Here is a 24,194-nt window from a genome sequence, read left to right on the forward strand (position 1 = left end):
GGCCCTGGTGGGAATCACATGTAGACTAGAAGTGAGGAATGGGACAGTAAGAATTTCCATCAAACTAACACTGGTTTTAGTCCATGGAGAGGATTATTTTCACACAGAATTTTAGTTTTTCCTGTATTATCTATTTATCACGTACTAAAATCCTGTTTCAATTAACACACATGCTCTGAGTGACCAGTCCTTTGTTTTGCCTCTCCTATACAGTCCAAGGCTCTCATTCCACTGCAAACGGAGGCTCACCCAGAAACAAAGCAGAGAGTGCTGACTAACTACATGTTTCCCCAGCAACCCCGCAGTGATGAAGGTAAAACATCGTCAGCAGTTCCTACACAGGCAGGAGCAGTGCTTGTTCAGGTAGTGGAGATAAAAGAGAGGGAGGGGTTTCAGATGTGGTTCTTTGTATGAGTGTCTCTCTTCTGACACGTAAAGTCAGCAGTGCACACGTAACAGCCCATATCTTGTCACACACAAAGGGCTCCTGTCCATTATTCTCAGGATTTACATTTTCTTTTACATTTTCAGAAGAATGGCCTCGTACAAATGATTTCAACCTGGGCATGAAGTGTGTGTGGGGCAGAAACCGAGGGTCTAGCTGGAGCTGAGCAGGGACTGCTCGGCCTGCCTGAGGGAGCTGGGGTGGGGGCACCTCCGAGACGTGCGGGTGCGGAGCTCTGGGCTCAGCACATCTGGGAATTTGGCTCCTGACATACCCCTGTTACACTGGAATCCCCGTAGCCCACTCCCCTCTGCCCTGAAACCCTCTTGCTTTCCACCATTCTTCCGATTTTAGCATTGAAATTTGTTTGTAGTGGTTTGTCAGTTAATACTTTCATTACCCCCCACAACAGTTTTAAGGCAGTCACCCAAGATTATAGAAGCCACTAAGAACTTGTCTTTTTAGGTCATTTCCAATCGTTTGCTGAGTGCACTAATCCCTTGTTCTGTTGCATTGCTGTTTGCAATTTAACTGTAGATTTCCAGTCAGACAGTGATAGTTTTAATCCTACTTTATGGGAGGAGCAGAGACAGCAACGTATGACTGTTGCCTTCGAATTCGAAGACAAAAAGGAAGAGGAGGAAAATGCAGGGAAAGTTAAGGTAAGCTCTGTTTGATTTTTTCTGGTACTCACGTGTTATGGACAGGGTCCAATATACCGATCTTGTATTGAACTATTTCTGTTTTATAAATAAGCAGAAAATACTTGAAACCATGTTTCAAGTATAGCAGTTAAGAAAGAAGAACATACCTGCTCTCCCTGAAGTACATGGTTCCAGGTAGTCTGCTGTTGCCTAGACAGCAAAACTTCGAATTAGGAACCCTAATGGGGTTCCTAAGTTGGGTTCCTAATGTGACAGGTGTTTTATCACTAAGCCAAAATTAACAACAAATGTTTAGGGACTTAGAATTACCCTCCAGCCACCTAATTCTTTAGAAATATTTAGACCCATTCTTTAGAAATATTTAGACCCTATATTCCATATTCCTCTCACTGTGGAAGTTGATGAGCACTTTGCGACTTCTTGGAGTTACACAGGAATGTGCACCAGAGGGGTTATCTTTCATCAATTTTGTAACCTATCAAAAACTTGAAAATGTCAATGTCTATCTTTTGAATAATATAAAGGAATTCCCCCAGATCAAACACTTTACAATGCATATTTTGAACTGCAGTAGAATACCCAACATAACAAGTGTTGCCAGAGCCAAAAATCATATGAGGATATTAAAATCATATTTTAATTTTTAAAAGGACAATACTATTAGCAATAAATATTTAACATCTGATTTAGATCTGTTTGGAAAATTTGGATTTTTTGTTCTATTTTCCCTAATTAGGAATTTTCATCAAAGTCTTGCAACTAGAGATAATTCACTCTACTGCAAAACAGAACTTACTTAGCAAAGTGAAAACTACTTTGCAAAACAGAAAAATGAAATCATAAAGCAATCTTTGACTCACGATAAATAGATTAAACTGAAATTTTACCCCAGGTGAACTGCAGATTTATGGCTCACATATGGAAAGCAGAGAATCAGGGAGAGTTTTACGTTGTTCCACTACTTCTGATCACAGTTTTAACTGTTAACAATATGGATGTCCAAATGTGTAAAATATGCAAAATAACTGAAATATTAACAGGGAAATAGATATAAGTTTCTACGATCATAGAAGAATTTAACTGTATTATATGCTAGTTGCAAGCATTATTCTCAATATTTAAATGCAATAGAATGTCACTTAGCCATTTTGGTTTTAATATATTTCTGAACTCTATGAATGACTGAAACAAGTGTTTCCTTCGAGTAAGACGTTTCTGTAGAAGAATGATATCCTTCATCCACTAAATGGTGTTCTTGTACTTGAGTTCCAATGCTGCCATCTGCTGTATGGAAAATGGGGAGGCAAACACAGCCGAGACTCATTGCCTTATTTTCATGTTTCCTAGAAACAGCATTTAGTGAAGATAGGAGCTGGCCTGTGCCGTGCGGTGAGCAGCTGCCATGGCGTGGTGTGACGCCAGGCCTGAGCACACAGCACCAGAGCTGCTCAGGATGCTGTGGATGCTGCGATTGCAGTGCTTCCTTCCCAGGCTGCCTGCTCACGGCTGGCACGAGGAGGCAGCTGTGGCATGGCCGGTCGTGGAGGAGCAGTTTGTGCCATGTGGGTGACCCATGGCCCCCGGGGCTGCAGGTCTCCCTACTGCTTTGTCTTGGCCTGATGAAGGTCAAGACAGTTGTCATCCTTTGTGTCAGTGTGGGGGGAAGAGTCCAACGCTAAAATATATTTTCTGGAGTTGTTACTTACCTCTTCTCCCTCTCATCCATAGAGAGTGGATATACCAACGCTGTAATATACAAGTCCATTTCTGCATGAGATTTCTCTATGTAGTTCGGGTTGGAAGGGGCCTTAAAGACCATCTGGTTCCAACCCCCTGCCATGGGCAGGGACCCCTCCCACCAGCCCAGGCTGCCCAAATCCCCCCCAGCCTGGCGTTGGGCACTGCCAGGGATGGGGCAGCCACAGCTCCTCTGGGCAGCCAGGGCCTCACTGCTTGCGTGGTGAATAATTTCTTGCTAATGTCTAATCTAAATGTACCCTCTTTAAGTTTAAAACCATTACTCCTTGTCCTGTCACTATACCCCCTGACAAACAGTCCCTCCCCTGCTTTCCTGTAGCCCCCTTTAGGTACTGGAAAGCCTCTATGAACCTTATTTTCTCCAGGCTGAACAAACCCATCTCCCTCAGCCTGTCTTCGAAGGAGAGGTGCTCCAATCCAATGTTCCTCTCCTCCATAATGATCTTAGTATCTCTTCATCAAAGCAAACCATTACGTTTTGCAGCAGATGCCATAGTCATTGATTATACAGAGAAGAGATATTAAATGAAAAGTTAAGCAAGGAGCTAGGAGCTGCTCAGATACTTCCTCCCATCTGTGTTTCTTAAAGAAAACATCTTTCCTTTCTTATATCTCACTGTGTGTACACTAAATACCAATAAATCCCGTAAGTTTGTAAAAACGGAAAGTGTGGAAACAACATTGCTCAAAACAAGAAAATCTTACCAGACTTTGAAAGGAAAAGATTACCCACTGTAGGTATGTGGGTGATGGAAAACACCCGTAAAACACCCTTTCTTCCCAAGCTATTAAAAAAAAATAAATCTCAAATTTAATTAATAGGGTAGAAACACTTACTTGCATCCTTCTGTTACGTCTGTGCTCTTTTCCAGAACGGCTAATTCATCTGCATATATGAATGACCCTAGAAGTGCCATAAAGAGTTGTTTGATTCAACTGTTCCCAAGCATTCATTTAAATGCATGCACATGAGCTAAAAGCTAATTTCTGGAACGTTTTGTGAACTTAATGTGTGTCAGTCCATCCATGTGTTGCAATTGATTGTAGGGACTATTTTGTATTTGCAGTTTTAGCGGTTTCATCAGAGCTTTATGGGATGAATTCAAAGATTAACCAATTAACAATAGGTGGTAATCAGAAACAGTGTTAGCATTTTATAAAAGTGTAAATGTTTTTTCCTTTCTATATTTCACAGTTAAAACTGAATTCTCAGCCAAACTATATAACATTAATTTGATTATTTTAATTATTCAATAAATTCTTCCATAAAGAATTTTGAACTTTGAAAATTCTCTTTTCAGGGTCATGGTACTTTTGGTGTAGCATTAAAACATTAATGAATTGCATCGACAGGGAGTGCAGATTTCCACTGTAATGATAATTCTAAATTGGTGATGAAAATGCCTGCTTTCTGCTGGATATCACCCACCACAACTGCCAGTACTTTCATTGTGTAATAGTTATGCGCATAGCGATATAAGACTCTTACTGAAATCCCTGTCTGACTTGCCTATCACATGAAAGTCTTTCAGTTAATTTTTCCTTGACTAGTACTCATTGAGGATTTGCTCTATGACTTGAGTTCTAGCTCTGTTTGTCTGTACAACCTGCATTTAAATCATGGCTCGGATTTTGTGAAAAAGCTATTGCCTAATTAGGCCACATCCAAATACGATTTCTTTCAACCGCAAATCAACCACAGCTTTAGTAATGCTTTACAGACTTAATTTATTTTTTCTGTTGAAATTCTTTATTAACATATGACATCATAGTCATACATTTTAACGTTTTATGTTAAGGTCATGTCAGAATCTATTATCTGTAATGTTTATTCTATTGTGGTTCAGACTTATAAGCTAGTATTTCATATAGTTTCATTTTCCAAATTGATCATGCTCTTGCTTCTAAAATATTCCCATCAACAGACCATATTCATTTGAATCCAAAATTACCTTTTACCTACTCATTAGGGGTGTAAAATTCAGTGGCTGTATAGTGAGCTATTAAAAGCAACCTCCCTTTGCTTACTTCACATACACAACCAGGTAAAAGCAGCTTTGTGGTAAATGCTTCTAAATACTTACTTATCACATGGCAAATGTAGAGTAATTTCAAAGTTCACAGCCTCATAAACAGCAACAGTTATCCTGACACACAGAGCTTGCCCTGGGAGCTGTAATTTTCCTTCACTGAAGGATTTGATTGCATTTCCACCCCAAGTCCAGGCCCGAAGAGAGTGGCAGACTCAGGCAGCACTTTTTCTATTTCAGTTGGCCATGCTTGGGGGCCATTACTCCTGCCTGACAGCGGACAGACCGCTCTGCAGACCTTTTCTGTTTTACCACATGAGCCACGGAGCTGGTGCTTGACCCTCAACCATCAGTCCCAGCAGTGCAGATAGCACAGGTCTGCAGTGGGAAGGACAGAGCAGGGAGGGCAGGAGATGCTCCATGGAGGACAGAGCCATGCGCTGAGGGGGGGCCTCTGCCATGCGCTGGCTGCAAGGGACAGACCTACCAAATGCCCACTCTGCACAGCCCAAGCAGCCTTGCTAAGGTCATGCTTTGTTTGAACATGCTCTTCTGGTTCCTCAGCATCTCTTCTCGTGATGGGGTGCAATGTACAGCAGACAAAATATGTCTGTAACACGATGGGGAGGTCAGCACCATGTATGTCTTCTTTCCTGCTCAGATCCCTCCTGACATGGTAATCTACAGCACCGTCTCCTCTGAGCAATTTGCTGATAGCGTCATGTCATGTCCCTCCTCCCCTTTCACTCAACCCTGAGATTCTGTAAAATTGTCTTAAAATTAGGGTTGCTCTGGACTTGGGTGAATACCATGTTTCTTTACTTCTGAGTGATAAAAAATATAAGCTAAGATGTTGATCATTGTAACAAAACAGTAGCTCTTTCAGTCAAAGGAATATTCAGTGTGATTTTGGGTGAGTTTTCTGTAGTGGTTTGAGTCTGTTTTCCTGCATTTTCTGTATACTTAAGAGTATTCATATACTTGAGTGTATGTATGTACATTATCCATCTCAAAGAGCAAATAGCTCCCAGTAGATCAGATTCTGTTCTCAGTTGTTATAGATAATTCAGATTAATTCAGTACACTGAACATGGCTAAATTAATTCTTCATTTACACCAGTATCGTTTTGGAAAAGTGTGATTTAATATGTTAGTACTCTCAAGTCAAGTGTAGAATTAAAATACAATATTCTCACAGGGTGAAAGATAAGCTTATAGGGAAGCATTCCCATCCATTATTTTATGTCACTGAATTTCCATTATAGGTTTCCATAATGTAACTGAATGCAAATTTCAGTCCAAGAACTTAAAAATCCATGAAGGTAGCTATATGTAACAAATTGCCTCAAATAGATTAACTCAAAATTTGAGGAATTTGCACTTAGGCATAGTACTGTAACCATGGTTTTAGTTTGCATGCTGTTTTCATTTTGTATTTGTGCTTTAATTCTTTTTATGAATGTTCAGGTTGAAATAAATCTAAAACGTTATCCCACTCCATACCCGGAGGATTTAAAGAATATGGTAAAATCAGTTCAAAATCTGGTGGGCAAAACAAGCCATGGAGTACGGCCTGAGAACACAGCACCAACTGCGAACAGTGAACAAACTGTGAAAGAAAAGTATGAGCACAAGTGGCCCATGGCACCAAAGGAGATTTCAGTGGAGGTAATGTAAAAGGATCGTTGTTCCTTTCAATAGTTCAAGATGGGGTTTTAACATAACTCCCTCAAATTATATGCTACATCTGCTGTGAACTTCATACCTAAGAGTTTCTAGTTTAATTCTGTAAAGTAAGTCTAGTTTTATATTGAGTTGCTCTTTTTCTCAATACAACTAAGATTATCAGATTGAATTTTGGGTTTTAAATCTAGCTAAATCTGAATTTTTGTATTGATATATACCCGCACTCTCCTAAATTTTAATGATATGAGAGACTTGCATATTATTGGGAGATTAGACCTGATCTTGATTTACACATCAGGCTTACGTAAGTTTATCTCTGCACCAAATATGTAAATGACAAATCAGTTTGTTCTGTCTCACAATACTATGCCATTAGGCTCTGCTTCTTCTATCCCATTAAAAGTAATACATAATACATCACAGAATCTCAGAATGTTAGGGAGTGGAAGGGACCTTGAAATATCATCTAGTCCAATCCTCCTTAGCCAATAAACCTTGCCAAATGTTAATGAAGCCAACAGAAGTGATTCTTTGACTGCAGGGAACTTAAAAATCAGTTGCCCCTGAACAGTACTTTTCAATGAATTGCACAATCTAGCCCTTAATACTTTGGCCAAAAGTGGATCAGTATGCATAGCAACAAAGTTTTCTATTCTGACATAAATATAGTTAGTAAAAGATCAATTCCAAAGTACTGCACAGTCCTGTGCAAAGCTGTTTTTATTAGCTGAAGTTTGATCTCAGAGGATGTCTACTCATTGATACATTCATACTAATGACTTACTTTGTGTAGCCACACCTTATAAATAGCAGAAACCTCTTACTCTGGCAGTATTTCTTGATAGTTTGTAAAATGCTTGGACAGGTCTACAGGAATACCTCCATTCTTACAAATCTTTATGAAGTCCTAATACTCAAAAAAAAAAAAAAAAAAAAAGAGAAAAAAAAATCAAATTATCTTTTCACCCCTTTGTTATTTAAATATTATGATAAGTTCACTGTCTTTGAAATATCCCTGGCTGGTTGGGTGTGGATGACTTTTTCTTCCTCAATTTTCTGTATCCTTAACACAGATTGGCTGTTCACACTTATACAGCAGTCACTGTAGCTGCACTGTCAGTACTGTGTATTTTACTTAAAGATAAACCTTTTCATTTATTAAAAGAATATCTATTTTTGACTTAGGATGGCTTCAGAAAACTTTCTTCAAATCTCAAATTAAGTTAAATCATTCATGTTTTATCTAAAGGTGAAATCTTAAATTCTACCATTATTCTTTTTTACCAATTATTCTCTATCTCACTGTGTAAATTTGGCCTTTTAACCAACTTATGTCTTGTGGCATGAGTATTCACGTGTTCTGATTTGTTGCTGAATACAATTTATTGTGCATCAACTAACTTTGAACTTAAGTATTCTTAATAGGTTTCTGATGTTTTTAATGAACCATACTGAGACCACATACATACTATCTGGAATCAGTATTGTCTGATAAAGCCATTGGGTGTTAGGTCTCATGGCTCTGGGTCTGGCAACACAGGGCTTCAGGTACAGGTGGCGGTACTGGTTCTGCTGCTGTCACCCAAGAGGAGCCCCTTAGCAGGGAGTAATGTCCCAGCTAACAGCCATGGCAGAGTTCTGAGAGTATCCAAAGCCTAGCAAAGCCTCCGTTATTCGCCAGTATGTAGAATGCTTACTGAATTTTAATACAGAAGAAGATAAAGACAGATTTCTTGCATTTTATTCTTTGATAAAAATGCATTCACTTTTGCAACAGGAAAATAATCATATCTAGTTTTTCTGTGAATGTACATGAACTGTTTAATCCAAGAGTATCAAAATATATGTTTTATAAAAATAGTTGAATTGCTAAGGACCCTGCAGTAATTCCTGAAGTGCAATTAAATAGTGTGATTGCAATTTCCTAGTTGATTTTCTACCACAAGCAACTGATGTGAGTCCATGAGCTATTTTTATCATATCAATAGAAACATATTTTTCATCTTCCTTTATTACAAGGGTGAAGATGGTAGACTTTTTCCAGATTTTAGATTCCCTAGTACTTATTCAAGACTAGTAGCACAGCTATCTCATCAAATAAAGAAAAGAAAACAAAAAAAGCATTCCTGTCATTCAGGCAAATAACATTGCTGGGAAGCTTTTATGGCAATAAAGCAAGATCATGTACACATTTTCCTCTCTTTGGCTTCCTGCATAAAGATAAAGAAGAGGTATGGGAAACTGTAGAAAAATCATGAATTATTTGTGAATAACATTAGCATGATTTCAGTTGTAACACGTTAAATAAAACATAATTAAGCTCCATTTGCTTTTCAGATAATTAGGAGACATGATCTCAAGCCTCAAGTTAAAATACAGTTTGAAAATGCAGGTGTGTTCTGCTATAGATTTAGACTGAAGACAGTTTTCTTATAACAAGGTAATTTAATTTCAGATGCAGTGCTCACTTTTTCATCTTCAGAAGCCAGATAAGCTGGTTTCTTTTCTGATCTCTCTTGGGTTCTATTGCAATTAATTCACACATGTGTCTTCACAGAATTGCTCCTAAATAATTAAAAGGAGAATCTGAAATGAGTAATAAGCTACATTTCAAAACTCCTGTATTATCCTCCACCTTTGGTAATAATAAACAATTTCTTAATTAATCACCATTTAAAATAAACCTTTTTGTTGTCCTATGTCATTGCGAAAGATGTGCATTTTAGACAAAAATAAGGTTGGGATAACTTAGTGCATTTTGTACCCTTTCCATGAGCATCACTGAGAAATACCACAAATAGGCAATTGAGATCTTTAGTTAATATTCTTGATATAAGAAAATCATCTGAAAGAGTTCTGTACAACTGTCAGCTTTGTGTTTAAATAAATAAATAAATAAACAAAAAGCATTTTCTAGTCCAGCATGCAACATTCCATCCTTCGTGTTAATTCCTAGCAGGTTCATTAGTACTGTGTAAAAAGGAGAGATTGTTGTCTTCTGAGTAATCTGCTCCAGATGCTGGTGCTGGTACTAGTGCTAACAGACAGAAAAATACTGCCTCAGCTGCATTGGCTCTTCTGAGACCTTTATCTCATCTCAATCAAAATAAGACTGTAATCCTTTTAACTTCTTAGTTCATTACTTGCATGGGTTTGGGTTGTTTTGGAGGAATGGGGGCTGAGAGGGAGAAAGGTGTTCTTTTTGTTCTATTTTTAGTGAAAATTTTAGAGACTGTCTAAAAGATCATCTTGCCTTTCCAAGAGAATTTGCACACTTTTGTTTTCCCCAGGTTGCCTGGCTTCGATTGATTCAATTGATGTGTCTCTTTTGGGAACCGTTTTCCCTTAATGAGATGCACAATGGCAGTCTCTCTTGACTGGGAGGGAAATATGTCCTAAAGGTTTTCAGTCTGTGTCTGCTTTAAGGCCATAGCACGATAAGCTCTTTGCAACAGAATTACCTATATTTAATAAGGAGGCAGAAGCATCTTCATTATAGAGTTTTGACATATGGTTTCTCCATAGTACAAAGGATGTTTATTGAGGTTACGACCTCAGTGAATTCTTGTCAAAGGAGAAGTAATGCTTTCCTGTTCTGGACATTCGGCTTACAAGAGACTTTTCTCCACATAAGATGTCAAATGTCTTAAAGTCCGTTTTGAGTTACTTTGACTTCTGCCTGACCTTATCTTTTTGTCTGGACTGGAGAGGCATTATTCAGAACTGTCTCCAAGATAAAGCCCACCTTCCATAAAATCAGTCCAAGGTATCAGCGGACCCACTGAGGCTGCTGCTCTGCCTGGCCCCACTTGAGTGAGGACCTGGGAGATGCAGTATCACACGTCTGGACGTGGCACCCTGTACAAGCTCATATACGAAGGGCATGTAGGCCTGGATTATGTCTGATGGGCCATAAAAAGTCTCTTTTTCAAGAAACCTGAGAATGTCTCTGTTCACCCCAGTGAAATATATGCAATTGGGTACATATCCATCTAGACCAAGCGTGGCAGAAGCTCTTTTCCTCCAGAGATGGGAGAGCACAGGGAGTGCAATTCAGATATTAGGGTGTTGTAACTCAGAGCACCGCTGGGCCTTCTGTCCTCAAACTGAAGACTACATACAGAACTGGGCAAGACCATCTCCGTGGGTTATAACTTAGGATGACGTTACAGGGTTTCCCATCCTCTGCAGTACATGACAAACTGCTTGGATAAGAATCTGCAGCTTATCTTTCCAGAGTTCTGACCATGTCAGCAAACAAGCTTAGCCATTTGAAATAAAACTATTGGAAATTGAAGTTTTCACAATAAATGCATCTCTGTAGACTTTGACTTCTTAGGTGGTAGCAAATTCTGGTCAGTGCCTGGGTGCGTCTGATGGGCTGTACTTCTGATCACCTAACAGGCAAGGTTAAAGTGTGCATTCCTCTAAATGCTTGCCAGTCCCCAGGACTGCAAAGCAGAAAGACATGGCAGAAACAGCCCTACCTGCCCAGAACAATTTATTTTTCAGGATCTACTCCGTCTTTCTGTGTGGAGCCCAAACACTATCCCAGTCTGTTCCTCAAGTACTTGTGTCACCAAATCAGCAAGTTTGTGTCTCCTTTTAAAGCCATGCTGTATGTCTGGGAATGCCTGCTGGAGCTAAAAAGGGGAGAGCTCACTGCGTCAATGCTCTAACAGTGTGCTGGCTGCTGTACCCCCCAGCAGGTGAGACGTGTTTCGGGGTTTCTTCATTCTCCCACCTTCAGATTCCAGATCCACATTCAGAAGTTCTCATCCCACAAGTTCAGTTCTTTAGTAGGACTTATACCTCGTCTTTACACCCTGTACACACAGGACAGCCTTCAGAACTAATGGCTACTGAAATGGCCTTCCTGGAAGCAGCCTCTGCAGGCAGAAGAGTGGGAGAGTTGTGGGACCAGGAGGAAGACCCTGCACTCCACATTCTTCTGGGATAATCCCACATTTTGGGTGACTCTCAGTGCATTTCTGGATTAGTGACTGAATTTTATTTAGGTCAATCTGGTCATTGCTATTTTAGCAACATATTCAGAACTGTGACTGACTTTCACACGGAGCTGCAGGAAGTCTGCATTTTGTGGTCTTATCAGGAGAAGACTTTTAGTGGGACTTTGAAGCTGTCCACATGCAGGGCTGAGAGACAGAAGATCTGCCATTTTATGTGCAGAGTCTGTGACATGGCGAGTGGCTCAGTGAGGCTTTTTTCTAAGACTGCACTTCTAGACCTAACTGTGATTCTGGGGGAAAACATGTATGCTTCAGTTAGTCTCACTGTATCTAGAGATATTCTGATATCTATCTGGTTACATTTGTTGCTACATTTTCTGTGATCTTCTTTAGTCCCTCATTAAAATTTTAGTAAAATATGGACCAAGTAATATTAGCCTGAATCTGTTTATTTGTCTTTGCTTCTTGATTTCTTTATAGCCAGCTTGTCATTTTTCAGATTGCCCTCGCCTACTCCAGTTCAGAAGTGCTGCCAACCCTCTATGTATATTTAATTGTTCTTTTGGAATAGATCCATCCTTAATGGTCCTCCATGCCTTTGCCCTATGCATGATGCATCTGCACTGAGCCCGGGTCTTTCTATTCTTTTTCTGTTCTTTGCAAACAGACTCTCAGAATTAGGTTATTTTGAAAATCACAGCTCTCTAGATTTTAATTTGATGTTTTTGTGTTGTCAGCATGAATAATTGCCAATATTTCTCTTTCCCAGTTATTTTACTGGGGTTTACCATGTATTTTCTCTTGGGAAACAGCTCAACATATTTTTCTTTCCTCTGCCTGTATCTTTCTGTGGTTACTCTTCAGGAATAGGTTCTCAGAAAACACAATTACGTCTATTTCTTTACTTTACTCTTGCAAGTGGTCCTATTAATAATACTTTTTTTTTTTTTCTTTTTTCTTTTAGTGCCCATTTTGTTCTTGGGCTTCTAAGAAAAAGGGTGCTGTTAAGCAGAGTAAAAGTAAATGGAATATGCTTTTGGTTTTTTACATCTTTCACTTTTTCATGGTATGTTCAGAAGTGCCAGACTAATTCTTTCAAAAGTGTATAGATTATTGTTGGAATAGCTAGACTAGAGGCTAAAGTAAGTTAAAGAAAGAAGGAAAGAAAGAAAGATGGAATAGCAGAAAACTTCATGAAAACTTCATAAAAACCTGTGCTCACCATTATGTCAAATATGGAACTGCTGGTTCTTCTTATCTTACAGCAAGTAGTTTTATTTTAAGCTTATAACTTTTAAAAGTTTCATGGCACAATATTGGGATTCTAGGTGCAAGATAGAGAAAGTAAAGAGTTCCATAAGAGTCACCTGTCTGATACAGACAACACTCATAAATCAACTCTGGAAATCCCAGACAGGAAGGAGAAAGAAGAGCACACAAAAAGCTCAGAGGTACAAACAAAACAAAACAAAAACATTTGAAGCATACACTATGCTTCAAAAGTGGAGAATTTCACGTTCTGTGAATGCTATGCACTTTGTTATTTTTCAAAAATGGTTTTGCATGATAAGTTTGCTACACTGCAGTAGAAATGATTGTGTTACACTGAAAAAATGCTATTGCACTATTGCTCACTTTAAGTTGTATGTACATCAATACCATTATGTGAGAAATACCATACACCACAAGGGAGCTCTGGGTATCAAAGTGTTTTAAAGTCTTGAATATATTACATCATGTAAGAGTCAGCATGTGGCTGTGTTTACTTAAATGTTATCGTTGACAGGGTTAATTAAATGGGCTGTGAAGATGCCTGTTCTTTGCTATTTTGGTATGGTGCTACCTCCAGTAGTACACCAAAGGTAGAAGGATTAAAATATCTGTTTCTTAAATACAATTATGTTCTTCAAGGATAAATACACGGCAAATGCTTTAACAAATATTTGTTTCCACTGTTATTTCAAAAGTAGTTAATGGGCTACACCTCACAAAGGTTTCACCCTATGAGTAAAATCAATAAAGTTTTAAAATGTATAATTTTACATTTTGATAATGCATTTTTGGTTTTGGTACTCCATTTTTAGTTGTTTCTCTAAATGTTTAATTCTTAATTGTTTCTCTTCCTTTATTGACTTCTCTCTGCAAAACCATATGACCCATAATCGTTGGAGTACCATTAACAACATAATGTCAGGGTACAGAAATCCTCCTTTTGTCTCCATTAGGGAAAGTTTCTTCCTAAATATGTTTCCCCTAACTATTCCCTTCCTAATTTTTGCTACTAATTATGGATTTTCTCCTAGTACCGGTCTGACACATCCTCTTTTTTACTAGATACCCTCCTTCCCTGGCTTCCATTCTCTTTACAAAATCACAGCTCATCCTCCTGCTTCCAAGATGATATGTGTTTCTCTTGCCCCTTCCCACAAGGATCTTCACTGGTGTTAGTTAGCACAACCATCCGGTCTTGCTGTGCCCATCTCCATCAGTTCTCTCTCTGGGATGTTCCCCTGAGCCCATGCACTAAGACCCCCAGCATGCGATTCCTGTGTTGCCCATCCTTCCTGAGAGCTGGGTTACCTCTGTCATTCCTCCAGTTAGGGTCTTCCCCTACCCTGTCTCCCCGTGTCACCTATCTTTGGGTGTAGCATCTCTCTTATTTCTGAACTTTTTTCAGTGATGGCATAAGAAATGCTACAGATTGGTTATTTGTGTCTTTGTTCCCTTCTTCTAGCTATCCTATAAGCTCAATTTAAAAGCCTTAATTTAAAATGTCTCTTTCTAAGACCACTTTCTTTCCACTTTTCAACTCATGTTATTTTCAGTTTGTATTCTATTGCTGACTAGAACAGCAAAACAATTGTGCAGGAAGACTTAGAATGTCTAGAGTTGCTAAACTCTCTATGAGAAGTTTTTGAAATCTGAATCATTTTAATTTAGCAGAAAACTCTTTAGAGACAAAGTAATTGAATTAAATATAGCTATAAGGAGAGCTGAATCTGTGGAAAGACTTGTGCCATGAATGAATGAGGAACAGTTATTCCTGAAATAATAAGTAAATATTTATTCAAAATTTTTATTTATTTCTGCTGGCAGCTTGCATTTTTTGTGACCTTTGCCTGATCAAAAATGTTTACACGGCCTTGATGTATCTTACGAGCTCCATCTGTTTTGTACACATTTTCAGAATGAACACATCACCATAATTTTACAAGTATTTTTGTAGAACTAATTAGAAATTTCAGCTGACAAATCATCATAATTAGACAATCTCTGCCCGTATGGTGGGGTTTCGGTGTGTTGTCACATTGATGAAAAGAAGGCTTCGAAATGTTTGCTCGTTGCAGTTTGAAGTGGTTTCTGTTTCCTGTGTTTACTCTACATTATTGTATTCCTCAGGATGCCTTTGGACATCCTGCCAGTGAGATGAGGATAGGTGAACTTCGTCCTTCCATACCAGAGACTCCGTTGTACCCACCCAAGCTTGTTCTTCTGGGTAAAGAGAAGAAAGGTACTAACTTGACTTACAGCCTGCTAGATGGAAGCATATGTAATGCACATAGATAGATGTGTTATTTAACGTATTCTGCACTTCACTGATTTTAAAACATTGTGTATGTATTTGTGCACACACACACATACATGTATATATGTATAGTATCTATTTGAAAATGCATTTTTCTGGAGTTTAGTTTCCATACACCACCTCCTGAAAACATGTGCTGTGTTTTGTTTCAGAGTCGACAGATGAGTCTGAAGCAGATAAGATCCATTGTCTGAATAACAGCGTTTCCTCAGGCACTTACTCAGACTATTCCCCTTCCCAGGCTTCCTCAGGGTCCTCCAATGCGCATGTTAAAATGGGGTCCTTGCAGACAACAGCTAAAGATGCAGTGAATAACTCTTTGTGGGGAAACAGGTGTGATCCTCTTTCTCTAACACAGCTTCCAACTGCTTTTTGTCTTATGTTACTGTACTCATTCAAAGTAATTGTGTACTGTCTGTAAAGATATTCAGATCAAAATCATAACATTTTGCCCCAATTATCCTGAGGTGTACACAGCCATACATGGCCCAGGCTGTGGAGCATTGGCCACCCATTCATACTCTATAAATGTCAGTAATTCTACAGCTCTCTTTTCAACCATGTGCTATAGCCATGCATTAAAAGTGCCTAGTAATTGAGCTGCAATTATTCTGTTCTGTGTGGTCCTGAGCTGCAGCTGGTTATAGTTTAGTGTAGCTAACAGAGTGCATGTGTCTCATATTCATGCTGTCCTGAGCATCACTCTGCCCTGGACCTCCAATTGCAATACAGTTCATTGAAAGCTGTAATCTGCACTGGCCATCAGCAACCTGGAAGCACCCTTGTACCATACATGGAACTCTCTGCCCTGTCTGTTCCTGCTGTAAGTCGCGTAAATGTAGCTCTGTCTTAAGAAATGCACAGGCTCTTCCCCATTAATAGAGGCTGGAGCCTGCTTACTGGCGATGCATAGCATCTTGGTGGTGAGAAGATGCACAAACTGCATCTGGCAGCTTTGTTTTTTAAAAAAATAAATAAATTGCAATTCATAGAAGGTTATTTTTACAGTAAAAAAATATGTTCAGCTGGATTTATATATGAACTTGGTGTTGAGCCATCCAGGACTTTTGACTCATTTCTTATTTTCTCTGTGTGCATACTTGAAGCATCTGTGCTCCAGTGCAATGAACTGCTGCAGACACTCATGCCAGTTCAGTGACATAAGTGCCCATCACAAAGCCTGAATATGGACGGGAGAATATTAAATTGCTTTATAAATTTGTCTTTCTGCTGACTGTTTCTGTGCTCTAATAGAGAGCATTTTACCTTATTTAATTTTGTTTTATTTCAGCAGGCTGGTGCAGTCATTTCCACAGCCCCTTGAAACAAAGCCATTACTGAGCCAGCGGGAATCTGCTCCGGCAGGAAACCTGCCACAGCGCAACGACAGGCGTCCCCTGAGCGACACCTTCACCGACAGCTGGAATGATAGCTCGCACTACGATAACACCGGCTTCGTTGCAGAGGAGAGCACGGTGGACAACCCGAGCGCTAACCCTCTCCTAAGCACGAAATCTAGAAGCACATCTGCGCATGGGCGCAGGCCGTTAATCAGACAAGACAGGATAGTTGGCATTCCTCTGGAGCTGGAGCAGCCGACGCTCAGAAACACACACGAATCTGAAGTGCCTCCTCCCAATCCTTGGCAAAATTGGACCAGAACCCCTAGTCCTTTTGAAGACAGGACAGCTTTTCCTTCCAAACTGGAAAACACCCCCACCACCAGCCCTTTGCCTGAGCGGAAAGATCATATCAAAGAGTCTCCTGAATTATCTAGCACTTTCACTCCAGGAATAGCATGGGAATATCACGATTCAAATGCTAACAGAAGTCTCACAAATGTCTTTTCACATATTCACTGTCGCCCAGACCCTTCTAAAAGTGTTATTTCGATCAGCAAGAGCACAGAAAGGCTGTCTCCAATGATGAGGGATTTAAAAACTAACAAATTTAAGAAGTCACAGAGTATCGATGAGATAGACATTGGAACGTACAAAGTTTATAATATACCTTTAGAAAACTATGCATCTGGTAATGATACTGTAGGAGCCCACGAGAGGGTGGACAAGCTCCTGGGCCCGGAGCACGGCATGCTGAGCATGTCCCGCAGCCAGTCGGTCCCCATGCTGGATGACGAGCTGCTGACCTACGGCAGCGTCAAGGTGCAGCCACAGCAGAAGTCGTCCGTGACAAAGAAGGTCTACCAGTTTGACCAAAGCTTCAACCCGCAGGGAGCAGTGGAGGTCACAGCCGAGAAGAGGTTACCACCACCTTTCCAGCTCAACCCCGAGTACATTCCCCAGCAGAGTAAAAATCTGCCCCAGGAGCTGGTCAGCCCGAGGGCATACCGCGGCTACCCCCCTGTGGAGCACATGTTCTCCTTCTCCCAGCCGTCGGTCAACGAGGAGGCCGTCAGTGCCCCCTTCGTGAGCCAGGGCTCTCGGCCGGGCTTCTTGAGGAGAGCGGATTCGTTGGCCAGTTCCACCGAGATGTCTATGTTCAGGAGGGTCAGTGAGCCCCATGAGCTGCCCCCAAGCGATAGGTATGGCAGGCCTCCGTACCGAGGAGCTGTGGAGCGCCAAAGCAGCATCTCGGTCTCCGAGTCTCAGTTCCTCAAGAGGAACGGCAGGTACGAAGACGAGCATCCTTCCTACCAAGAAGTGAAAGCCCAGACTGGCAGCTTTCCTGTTAAAAACCTTACACAAAGGAGGCCGTTGTCTGCAAGAAGCTACAGTACAGAGAGTTATGGTACCTCTCAAACCAGGCCAGTTTCAGCGAGGCCTACAATGGCAGCTCTGCTGGAAAAGATACCGTCAGACTATAACTTGGGTAACTATGGCGACAAGCCTTCCGATAACAGTGATATAAAGACAAGGCCTACCCCTGTGAAGGGAAATGAGAGCTGTGCTAAAATGCCTGCTGACTGGAGACAACAGCTACTTAGACATATAGAAGCTAGAAGGTTAGACAGGGTATGTTTGGCATTTCTCTGCAATTAATGCCTTTAGTTGTGTGTTTTGGTATTTCAAACTATTTGCACGTACAGTGGTAACCACCAGAATTCCCAGTAATGAAATTCCTGCATTGGTGTCAGAGGAACCGGCTTGCAAAGGTGTCTGTGGGTGCACAAAGCAGCTGGAGTGAGGCATTCCCGGGCAGAGGCTGGCACACGGCCTCCGCATGGGTATTGCACCGTGGCACACGGTGCTTATTCAGTGCCTGTTGCAGCACTGTCTGAAGTGAAAAAAAAAAAAAAGAAAAAAAAAAAGTAAAAATCTCTTCTTATCAGCAGATGTGAACATGCTGCTGAAGTCCACCACTTCAGTAATGATTTGAGAGCATTAGAAGATGCTGGATACATCTTTGCAGAAAAACAAAATAAATGAAAAAATCACAGATAAAAAGGTTTTTTTAAAAAAGTGTTTTAGCTTTCGTATTATTGTTAGTGGAGGGGATCTAAAGCTCTCAACACTGAGAAATATTACTGGATATATATTGCCACTGTTTTTAACAAGGAATATGATTATTACTCCTTTTAGCAGTAGAAAGTTATGCTTATTTAACCTCAAAACATAAATACAAAACATAATACAAGTACTACAGTGCATGATTTCTATAACGATTTTGACTATTTAATGGCCTACTTCATGAATCTGGATTTACTTCATAATCTGAAGTGATTGTGAAAAGTTACCGTGGTCTAATGCGTAAGTTAGTTGCAAACTGTGTCCGTATACGTATTTTATGCTAGATATTCATGCGTTTGGTGTGAATATATTTATAATACTTCCCAATTGCTCGACGTGATGCATACTAAAATAACATTAACGATCAAATGGGTAAACTTTACAAATTGGCTTGAAGGCTGAAGCTTTTTCCTTACTTCAGCTAGTTTCCTTGAGTTATGTGAAACTGGTGGGAATATGCGTAATATCTAACCAAAATAGAGCAGACCAAGTAGAGAAGTTTCTGGTGGAAACACTTCCCAGATGTTTTGGAAACATCTTTACACGTAGTTTGCAATGTGTATATGCCTAAGAAATATTTTAATTCGTGGAAAGCTGACACTGGTGGTTAAATCAAGTTCCCAGTGATCTCTGCAGAGGCAGAGAGCCGGCCTCCAGCTGTTTGCGGCACGGACCAGCAAAGCTCCACAAAGTTGGGCTAACTGGTGTGGGGGCTATCCAGGGAATGAATGAATGCCCAGGCTCTGCCTTGCACAAGCCTCATGCTGCTGTGCCATGCCACGCCTGGGGGCTTGCCCCAGAGGACCTGGGAGCTCCCACAGAATGTTCACAGGGATGTAGGGTCCTGGTGCAGAGGGTTTGTTCTCTGACATTGATACTCCTTTACTAGATATGTTTTTTGGCCCTTCTGTGGTTGTGCAGGCATACCAAAATTTGGCCATATTTGCAAAATAAAGACTTGTACCATGTTATATGCTGCAGTTTTCAGAATACAGATAACAACATATTTCATCTGCTGTCAGCGTTGAAGTCTTTTATGGTATCCATTTTATGTATAACTAGCAATGTATTTGCTTCCGTGTGACTCAGTGCATGCATCAAAAAGCTATTTATTTCTTGGTACTGTTTGTTTGCTTAAACTAAAACTTTGTGAAATTAACCATATATGTGTGATACTTGATTCAAGGAGCATGTGTGTTCATATCCTGTCACGTGGTTGTTTCCTCTACTCAGACCGCTGCTTACAAACACAACACAGTTAGCCTTGGCATGCTGCACTCTGGAGGGTTTTCAGCAATGCATGCCGGCAGAAGCATGACTTTAAACTTGCAGACTAAATCTAAATTTGAAAACCAAATGCTTCAAGAGCTACCTCTACCGAAAGTAAGTATGGGATAGCCAGCATATACCAGCATTACGAAATAAATTAATAATACTCCTTGCTTTTTCCTGGTTTAGCTTTTGCCTATAGTTCATGCTTATACTATACACAATCCAAAAAGCAAAGATGATAGTAACACAGTTTTCCTGGAATCTTTTAAGAATCTTGCTTTTTGGATTAAGTAGCTCACATGGCTGTCATTACTGCTTTCTGCTCTTGTGTTAGATTGATGCAATCATTATATTTTGTAAATGACTTAATCTGTGCATAGAAATGAAGAACATGTTTTGTTTTGTTACTATTTAATCTTTAGAAAAAAAAAAAGAAAAAAAAAAGAAAAAATGATGTAGAGATGTTTGACATGCAGTTAAATAGTCTCCAGGAGATGGACATTTTAACATTTGAACATTGAGTATGCTGTAATAGCTGATACATTACGAGTAGGTGCCTAGCACACTTAAACTAATGTTAAACTTTTGTTTGGAAGACTGCCCATAGAAATATTTTTCTTCATCTTTTTTTTTTCTATTTGTGAGCAATGGATGATATATTGTTGATTAGTACATATATACACGATTATACACAAGCGAATGTTTGGTAGGAAAAGCACACACAGCAGGCCAGAGAGGGACACTGCTGCATTAGCAGCGGTAGCTGTTGGTACAAATTAGCTGCATCTCTGTAAGTAATTAAATGGTCACAGAGCATGGATCCAGGCACTGAAATGCCATCATCTGTGCTGCTAATTGTCGGGCTGGCCACAGGCACGTTTGGCCTGAGCCAGCTGGTGCTGTGCCAGGCACTGCCTGGCCAGGGTGAGTTCCCAAAGGAGGTTTCAGTGCCCAGTGTAAGAGTTGAGATCTAACCCTGCATACAAGAGTAAGAGAATTTAGGGGCAGCAGCATGACCAGATTGGGCTTGCTGGCCAGAGGGCAGGCAGCAGTATTTCTGAGCTAATGCAGGTATACACAGTGCACTGGATTTATTTTCAACAAAATTGTGATAGTTTAACAATGTGCACACACACTACACATAGATCACTGTTGGGTTTCTCCTGCTGTAACTTTCCATACTCTGTTATCTTCATTTGCAGCTCCCATTCAGCTGTCCCTGGACTGAAGTCCAAGTGTTAGTGTGTGCTTCTCCGTTGTTGTTCAGTTAATGACATCCAGGTCAAATCTTAGCTGTAGCTGTGTGTTTGTTTGGATGTAGACAGCTTCCCAGTGTTGGTCATGTTGTTTTTTTATTTCAAAGAATTTGTTTGTCTATTTAGGTGTGTAGGAATTCTTGTCATAAGTCCTTGAAAGGTGTTAATTTGACAGTAGCTCCAAATGTTGGGAGTATTTTTGTACACACATTTAAGAATAAGATCTTACATACTTGACAATTTTAAAGTATAAATTAATATGGATATATGAGGAACTTCATGAAAATGGTTAGGGCATGAAACTTCATGAAACTGGACATGTTTTGGTGTGGCCTTATGTGAATTATTCTGCTTTATATTTCACCGGCATTTCATTGCTACATGTCCATATAAAATATGGTGCCGAAATGCATGAAGGGGGTGTATTCTCTTACTGTACTGTTTGGGAAGTGGGGTAAAACTATTGCTGAACTTTGAATGTTCATTGTTGATCAGTTTTATTCCTTCACATGTTCTAAAACATTTTGCATTTCTCAATGAATCCAGGCCACAGGCAGCTTCAAATTTATCTCTCCTTCCTCTTTCTTGTGGCCTCGATTCAGGAGAGTAATGAGTGGGGTCTAGTTGTCCAGTGGAAGATCAGGAAATCAAGTATATGAATTGCCTAAACTGGGAAAGTTTATTACACTGAGTCTATTGCATGTATAAAATGTTAAACTGCTGCTTTTCTTTATTTACCTAGACATAAAAAGCACATAGTTTTTACTGGTTTGCAGTCCATCCAAGCTCTGTAAATGAGTGATATTGCAAGTAAATGAATTTGTTTTACTGCAGAAAATGAAAATGAAAACTTATCACAGAATTTTCCTTTTTCTTCAGAAAGCATCCTCTATATTTTTTCCTTTTTGAGTGTTAACTCACCTCTGCAGATTAGTCAGTCGCTTATCAAAAAGACGCAGCATTGTCTGCAGTAACAAAAGAACCACTTTTCAGAAGATTGCTTTGAATTGTTGGCATCTGTGTCACAATTCTTTTAAAAGTTTGTGGTTTGGTGCATTTCAGTCTCAGAAGTGTACGGCACCCCCTCCCTTCAGGAATAATCAGTGTATTCCCATACATCACTTAGGAGAAAAACCACAAGTGCCAGTAGGAAGCTGCCTCCGCACAATCCCTCGGTGGCTGTGTGGCTGCGGGCATCAATTCTTCATCAATTTTTCTCGCAGGGAGGTGACCACATTTCCAGCCCAGCCTTGGGCATCTCGCTGTGTGGTGGGTCTGGAAGGCTGACTCATGGCACACAGATGATGTCCTTTCTTTTTCCTTTCTTTTCCTTTGTTTTTTGTTACTCCTCAGAGCACGGATTTTTGCAATAGTACCTCTTCGTTTTAGAACTTTGCTGCCTGGCTCTCAGCTGATGTGTCCCCTTTGGGTGAGGACACAGGGGCGAGCAGCAAACAGGGCAGAGAGGCTGATCCAGGGCTTTATGTAGGCACCAAGTCCCTCCCTGGCCCCTGCTCAGGCAGCCCTTCTTTCAAATGCATTTGTCCCTATGTTGCCGAGCTCTGGGCCCACATTAGCCAACATTAAAGGAGATTTGTGCCGCCAGAGAGCGGCAGCACTGCAGTGTCAGGCACTAGGACAGGGTCCGCTGAGCTGTGAGGGGTCACCAGTGGAAAAAGTGCTGAGGTTGGTCTCATTTTTCCCTTTTTAGTATGTGCAAAGAGAGCTCTAAGGGGAGGTCTTGTGCTTTCAGCAGGGGAAATGTTTGCAGCATTTTAATACGAGGAAAATCACATCTTTCCTGATTTTTTTCTGGAGGACTTCTTGAATGATGAGAGAATTATGATGTCAGATTTCTTGTCTTTTTAAATAATGATTAAAATCAAGGGTGATTTTTTTGTAATATAAATAATAATGTAGATAATAATATTAATGTAATAATGTATAATGTAATATGCTGTCGGTGGTAAAATAATGTTGGTATTTTGGAAGGTCTGACACAAAAAGTCATACCCATGTTAGGAAAATTTCCAGCTATTGTGAAGAAATAGACACAGATAAGATAAAAGCTGGATGGGACAGCAAAGGTATACATGCCCTGAAAAGTACTGAAAACAGGAGCACAGTAAGGAGTGAAAAAGTGATGAGAACCATGACTGAAGGAGAGAAAAGTGGAAAAGAAAAAAGTATTGAGATCATTTAGGAAACTTTACATGAGTGTTATGTCCATTCATATTCAGGAAGAGTTTAATTAATGGTTGTCGTGCATGTGATGTCCTGCTAACCTAAAACAAAGCCAGCACATCCTAGAGAGGTCTGTGAGCAGTGTACAACAGGCGGAGTTACACAGAGCTCCCTCTGCCTGAGGCACGGTACTCACAGGTCCAATATTGCCGCTATGGGGAATATTTTTTAAAGAAAATACGAGCATATAATTTAATCTTCATGTCAAGTACTCAGTAAAATGTTTTTGATACTTGAATGACCTGTTAGAAACTAGAAACTTTTCATTCAAAAAATTAGTGGCAGACTGCAATTTAAATACGTGGCTTCACCAAAATTTGCTTTCCTGAAATAAGGAACTACGTTAAATTATTTTTCTCTTTTCTCTCATCATTCATCATGCTCATTATTTTCACTGTATGTCTCTCGAGATCTCTAACTTGCAGAGTCCCACTGCACTGTGATTACGTGTTAATGAAATGCCGTAGGAACTGGAGGCTTTCCATTTAGCAATAGTGTGCGGCAGTTTAACTGGGTTGATGACTGAAATAAGCATGAGGAGAGAATTTTTGCCAGTGACTAAAGGCTGCCCTACCGTTTCTGCAACAGACCCCGTCGCAGCAGAGCAGCATCCTGGACAACGGGCAGGACGAGGTGCCTGTGAGTGGCCAGTGGAACCCCTACCCGCTGGGGCGGCGGGACGTGCCCCCCGACACCGTCACCAAGAAGGTAGGTGGCACGAGCAGAGCGGCTGCATGGCTGCGGTTCCCTTCCCTTCCTGGGGAATCCACGGAAGGAGGAGCACGGGGCAACGGGGACAGGTTTGTGGGACCCTT

The 24,194-nt window shown here is 40.3% G+C and overlaps 1 protein-coding gene across 10 annotated transcripts in view; it reads left to right on the plus strand.

The window, feature by feature from the left end:
• Positions 1-24,194, plus strand: part of LRRC7 (leucine rich repeat containing 7) — a 175,963-nt gene that overhangs the window by 131,324 nt on the left and 20,445 nt on the right. For 6 of the 10 annotated variants that reach the window (XM_084527460.1, XM_084527472.1, XM_084527466.1 and 3 more), the window contains exons 15-22: positions 214-313; positions 983-1,107; positions 6,366-6,566; positions 14,954-15,065; positions 15,293-15,473; positions 16,432-18,112; positions 19,841-19,990; positions 23,968-24,087. In XM_084527460.1, the coding sequence (XP_084383586.1) occupies positions 214-313; positions 983-1,107; positions 6,366-6,566; positions 14,954-15,065; positions 15,293-15,473; positions 16,432-18,112; positions 19,841-19,990; positions 23,968-24,087 (2,670 nt within the window). Of the gene's footprint in view, positions 1-213; positions 314-982; positions 1,108-6,365; positions 6,567-12,882; positions 13,006-14,953; positions 15,066-15,292; positions 15,474-16,431; positions 18,113-19,840; positions 19,991-23,967; positions 24,088-24,194 lie in introns of all 10 variants that reach the window. The other 4 variants (XM_084527464.1, XM_084527469.1, XM_084527470.1 and 1 more) reach the window with 4 other exon arrangements.

This window comes from Aythya ferina (genome assembly GCF_964211825.1).
Source record: "Aythya ferina genome assembly, chromosome: 8".
Lineage (NCBI taxonomy): Eukaryota > Metazoa > Chordata > Aves > Anseriformes > Anatidae > Aythya > Aythya ferina.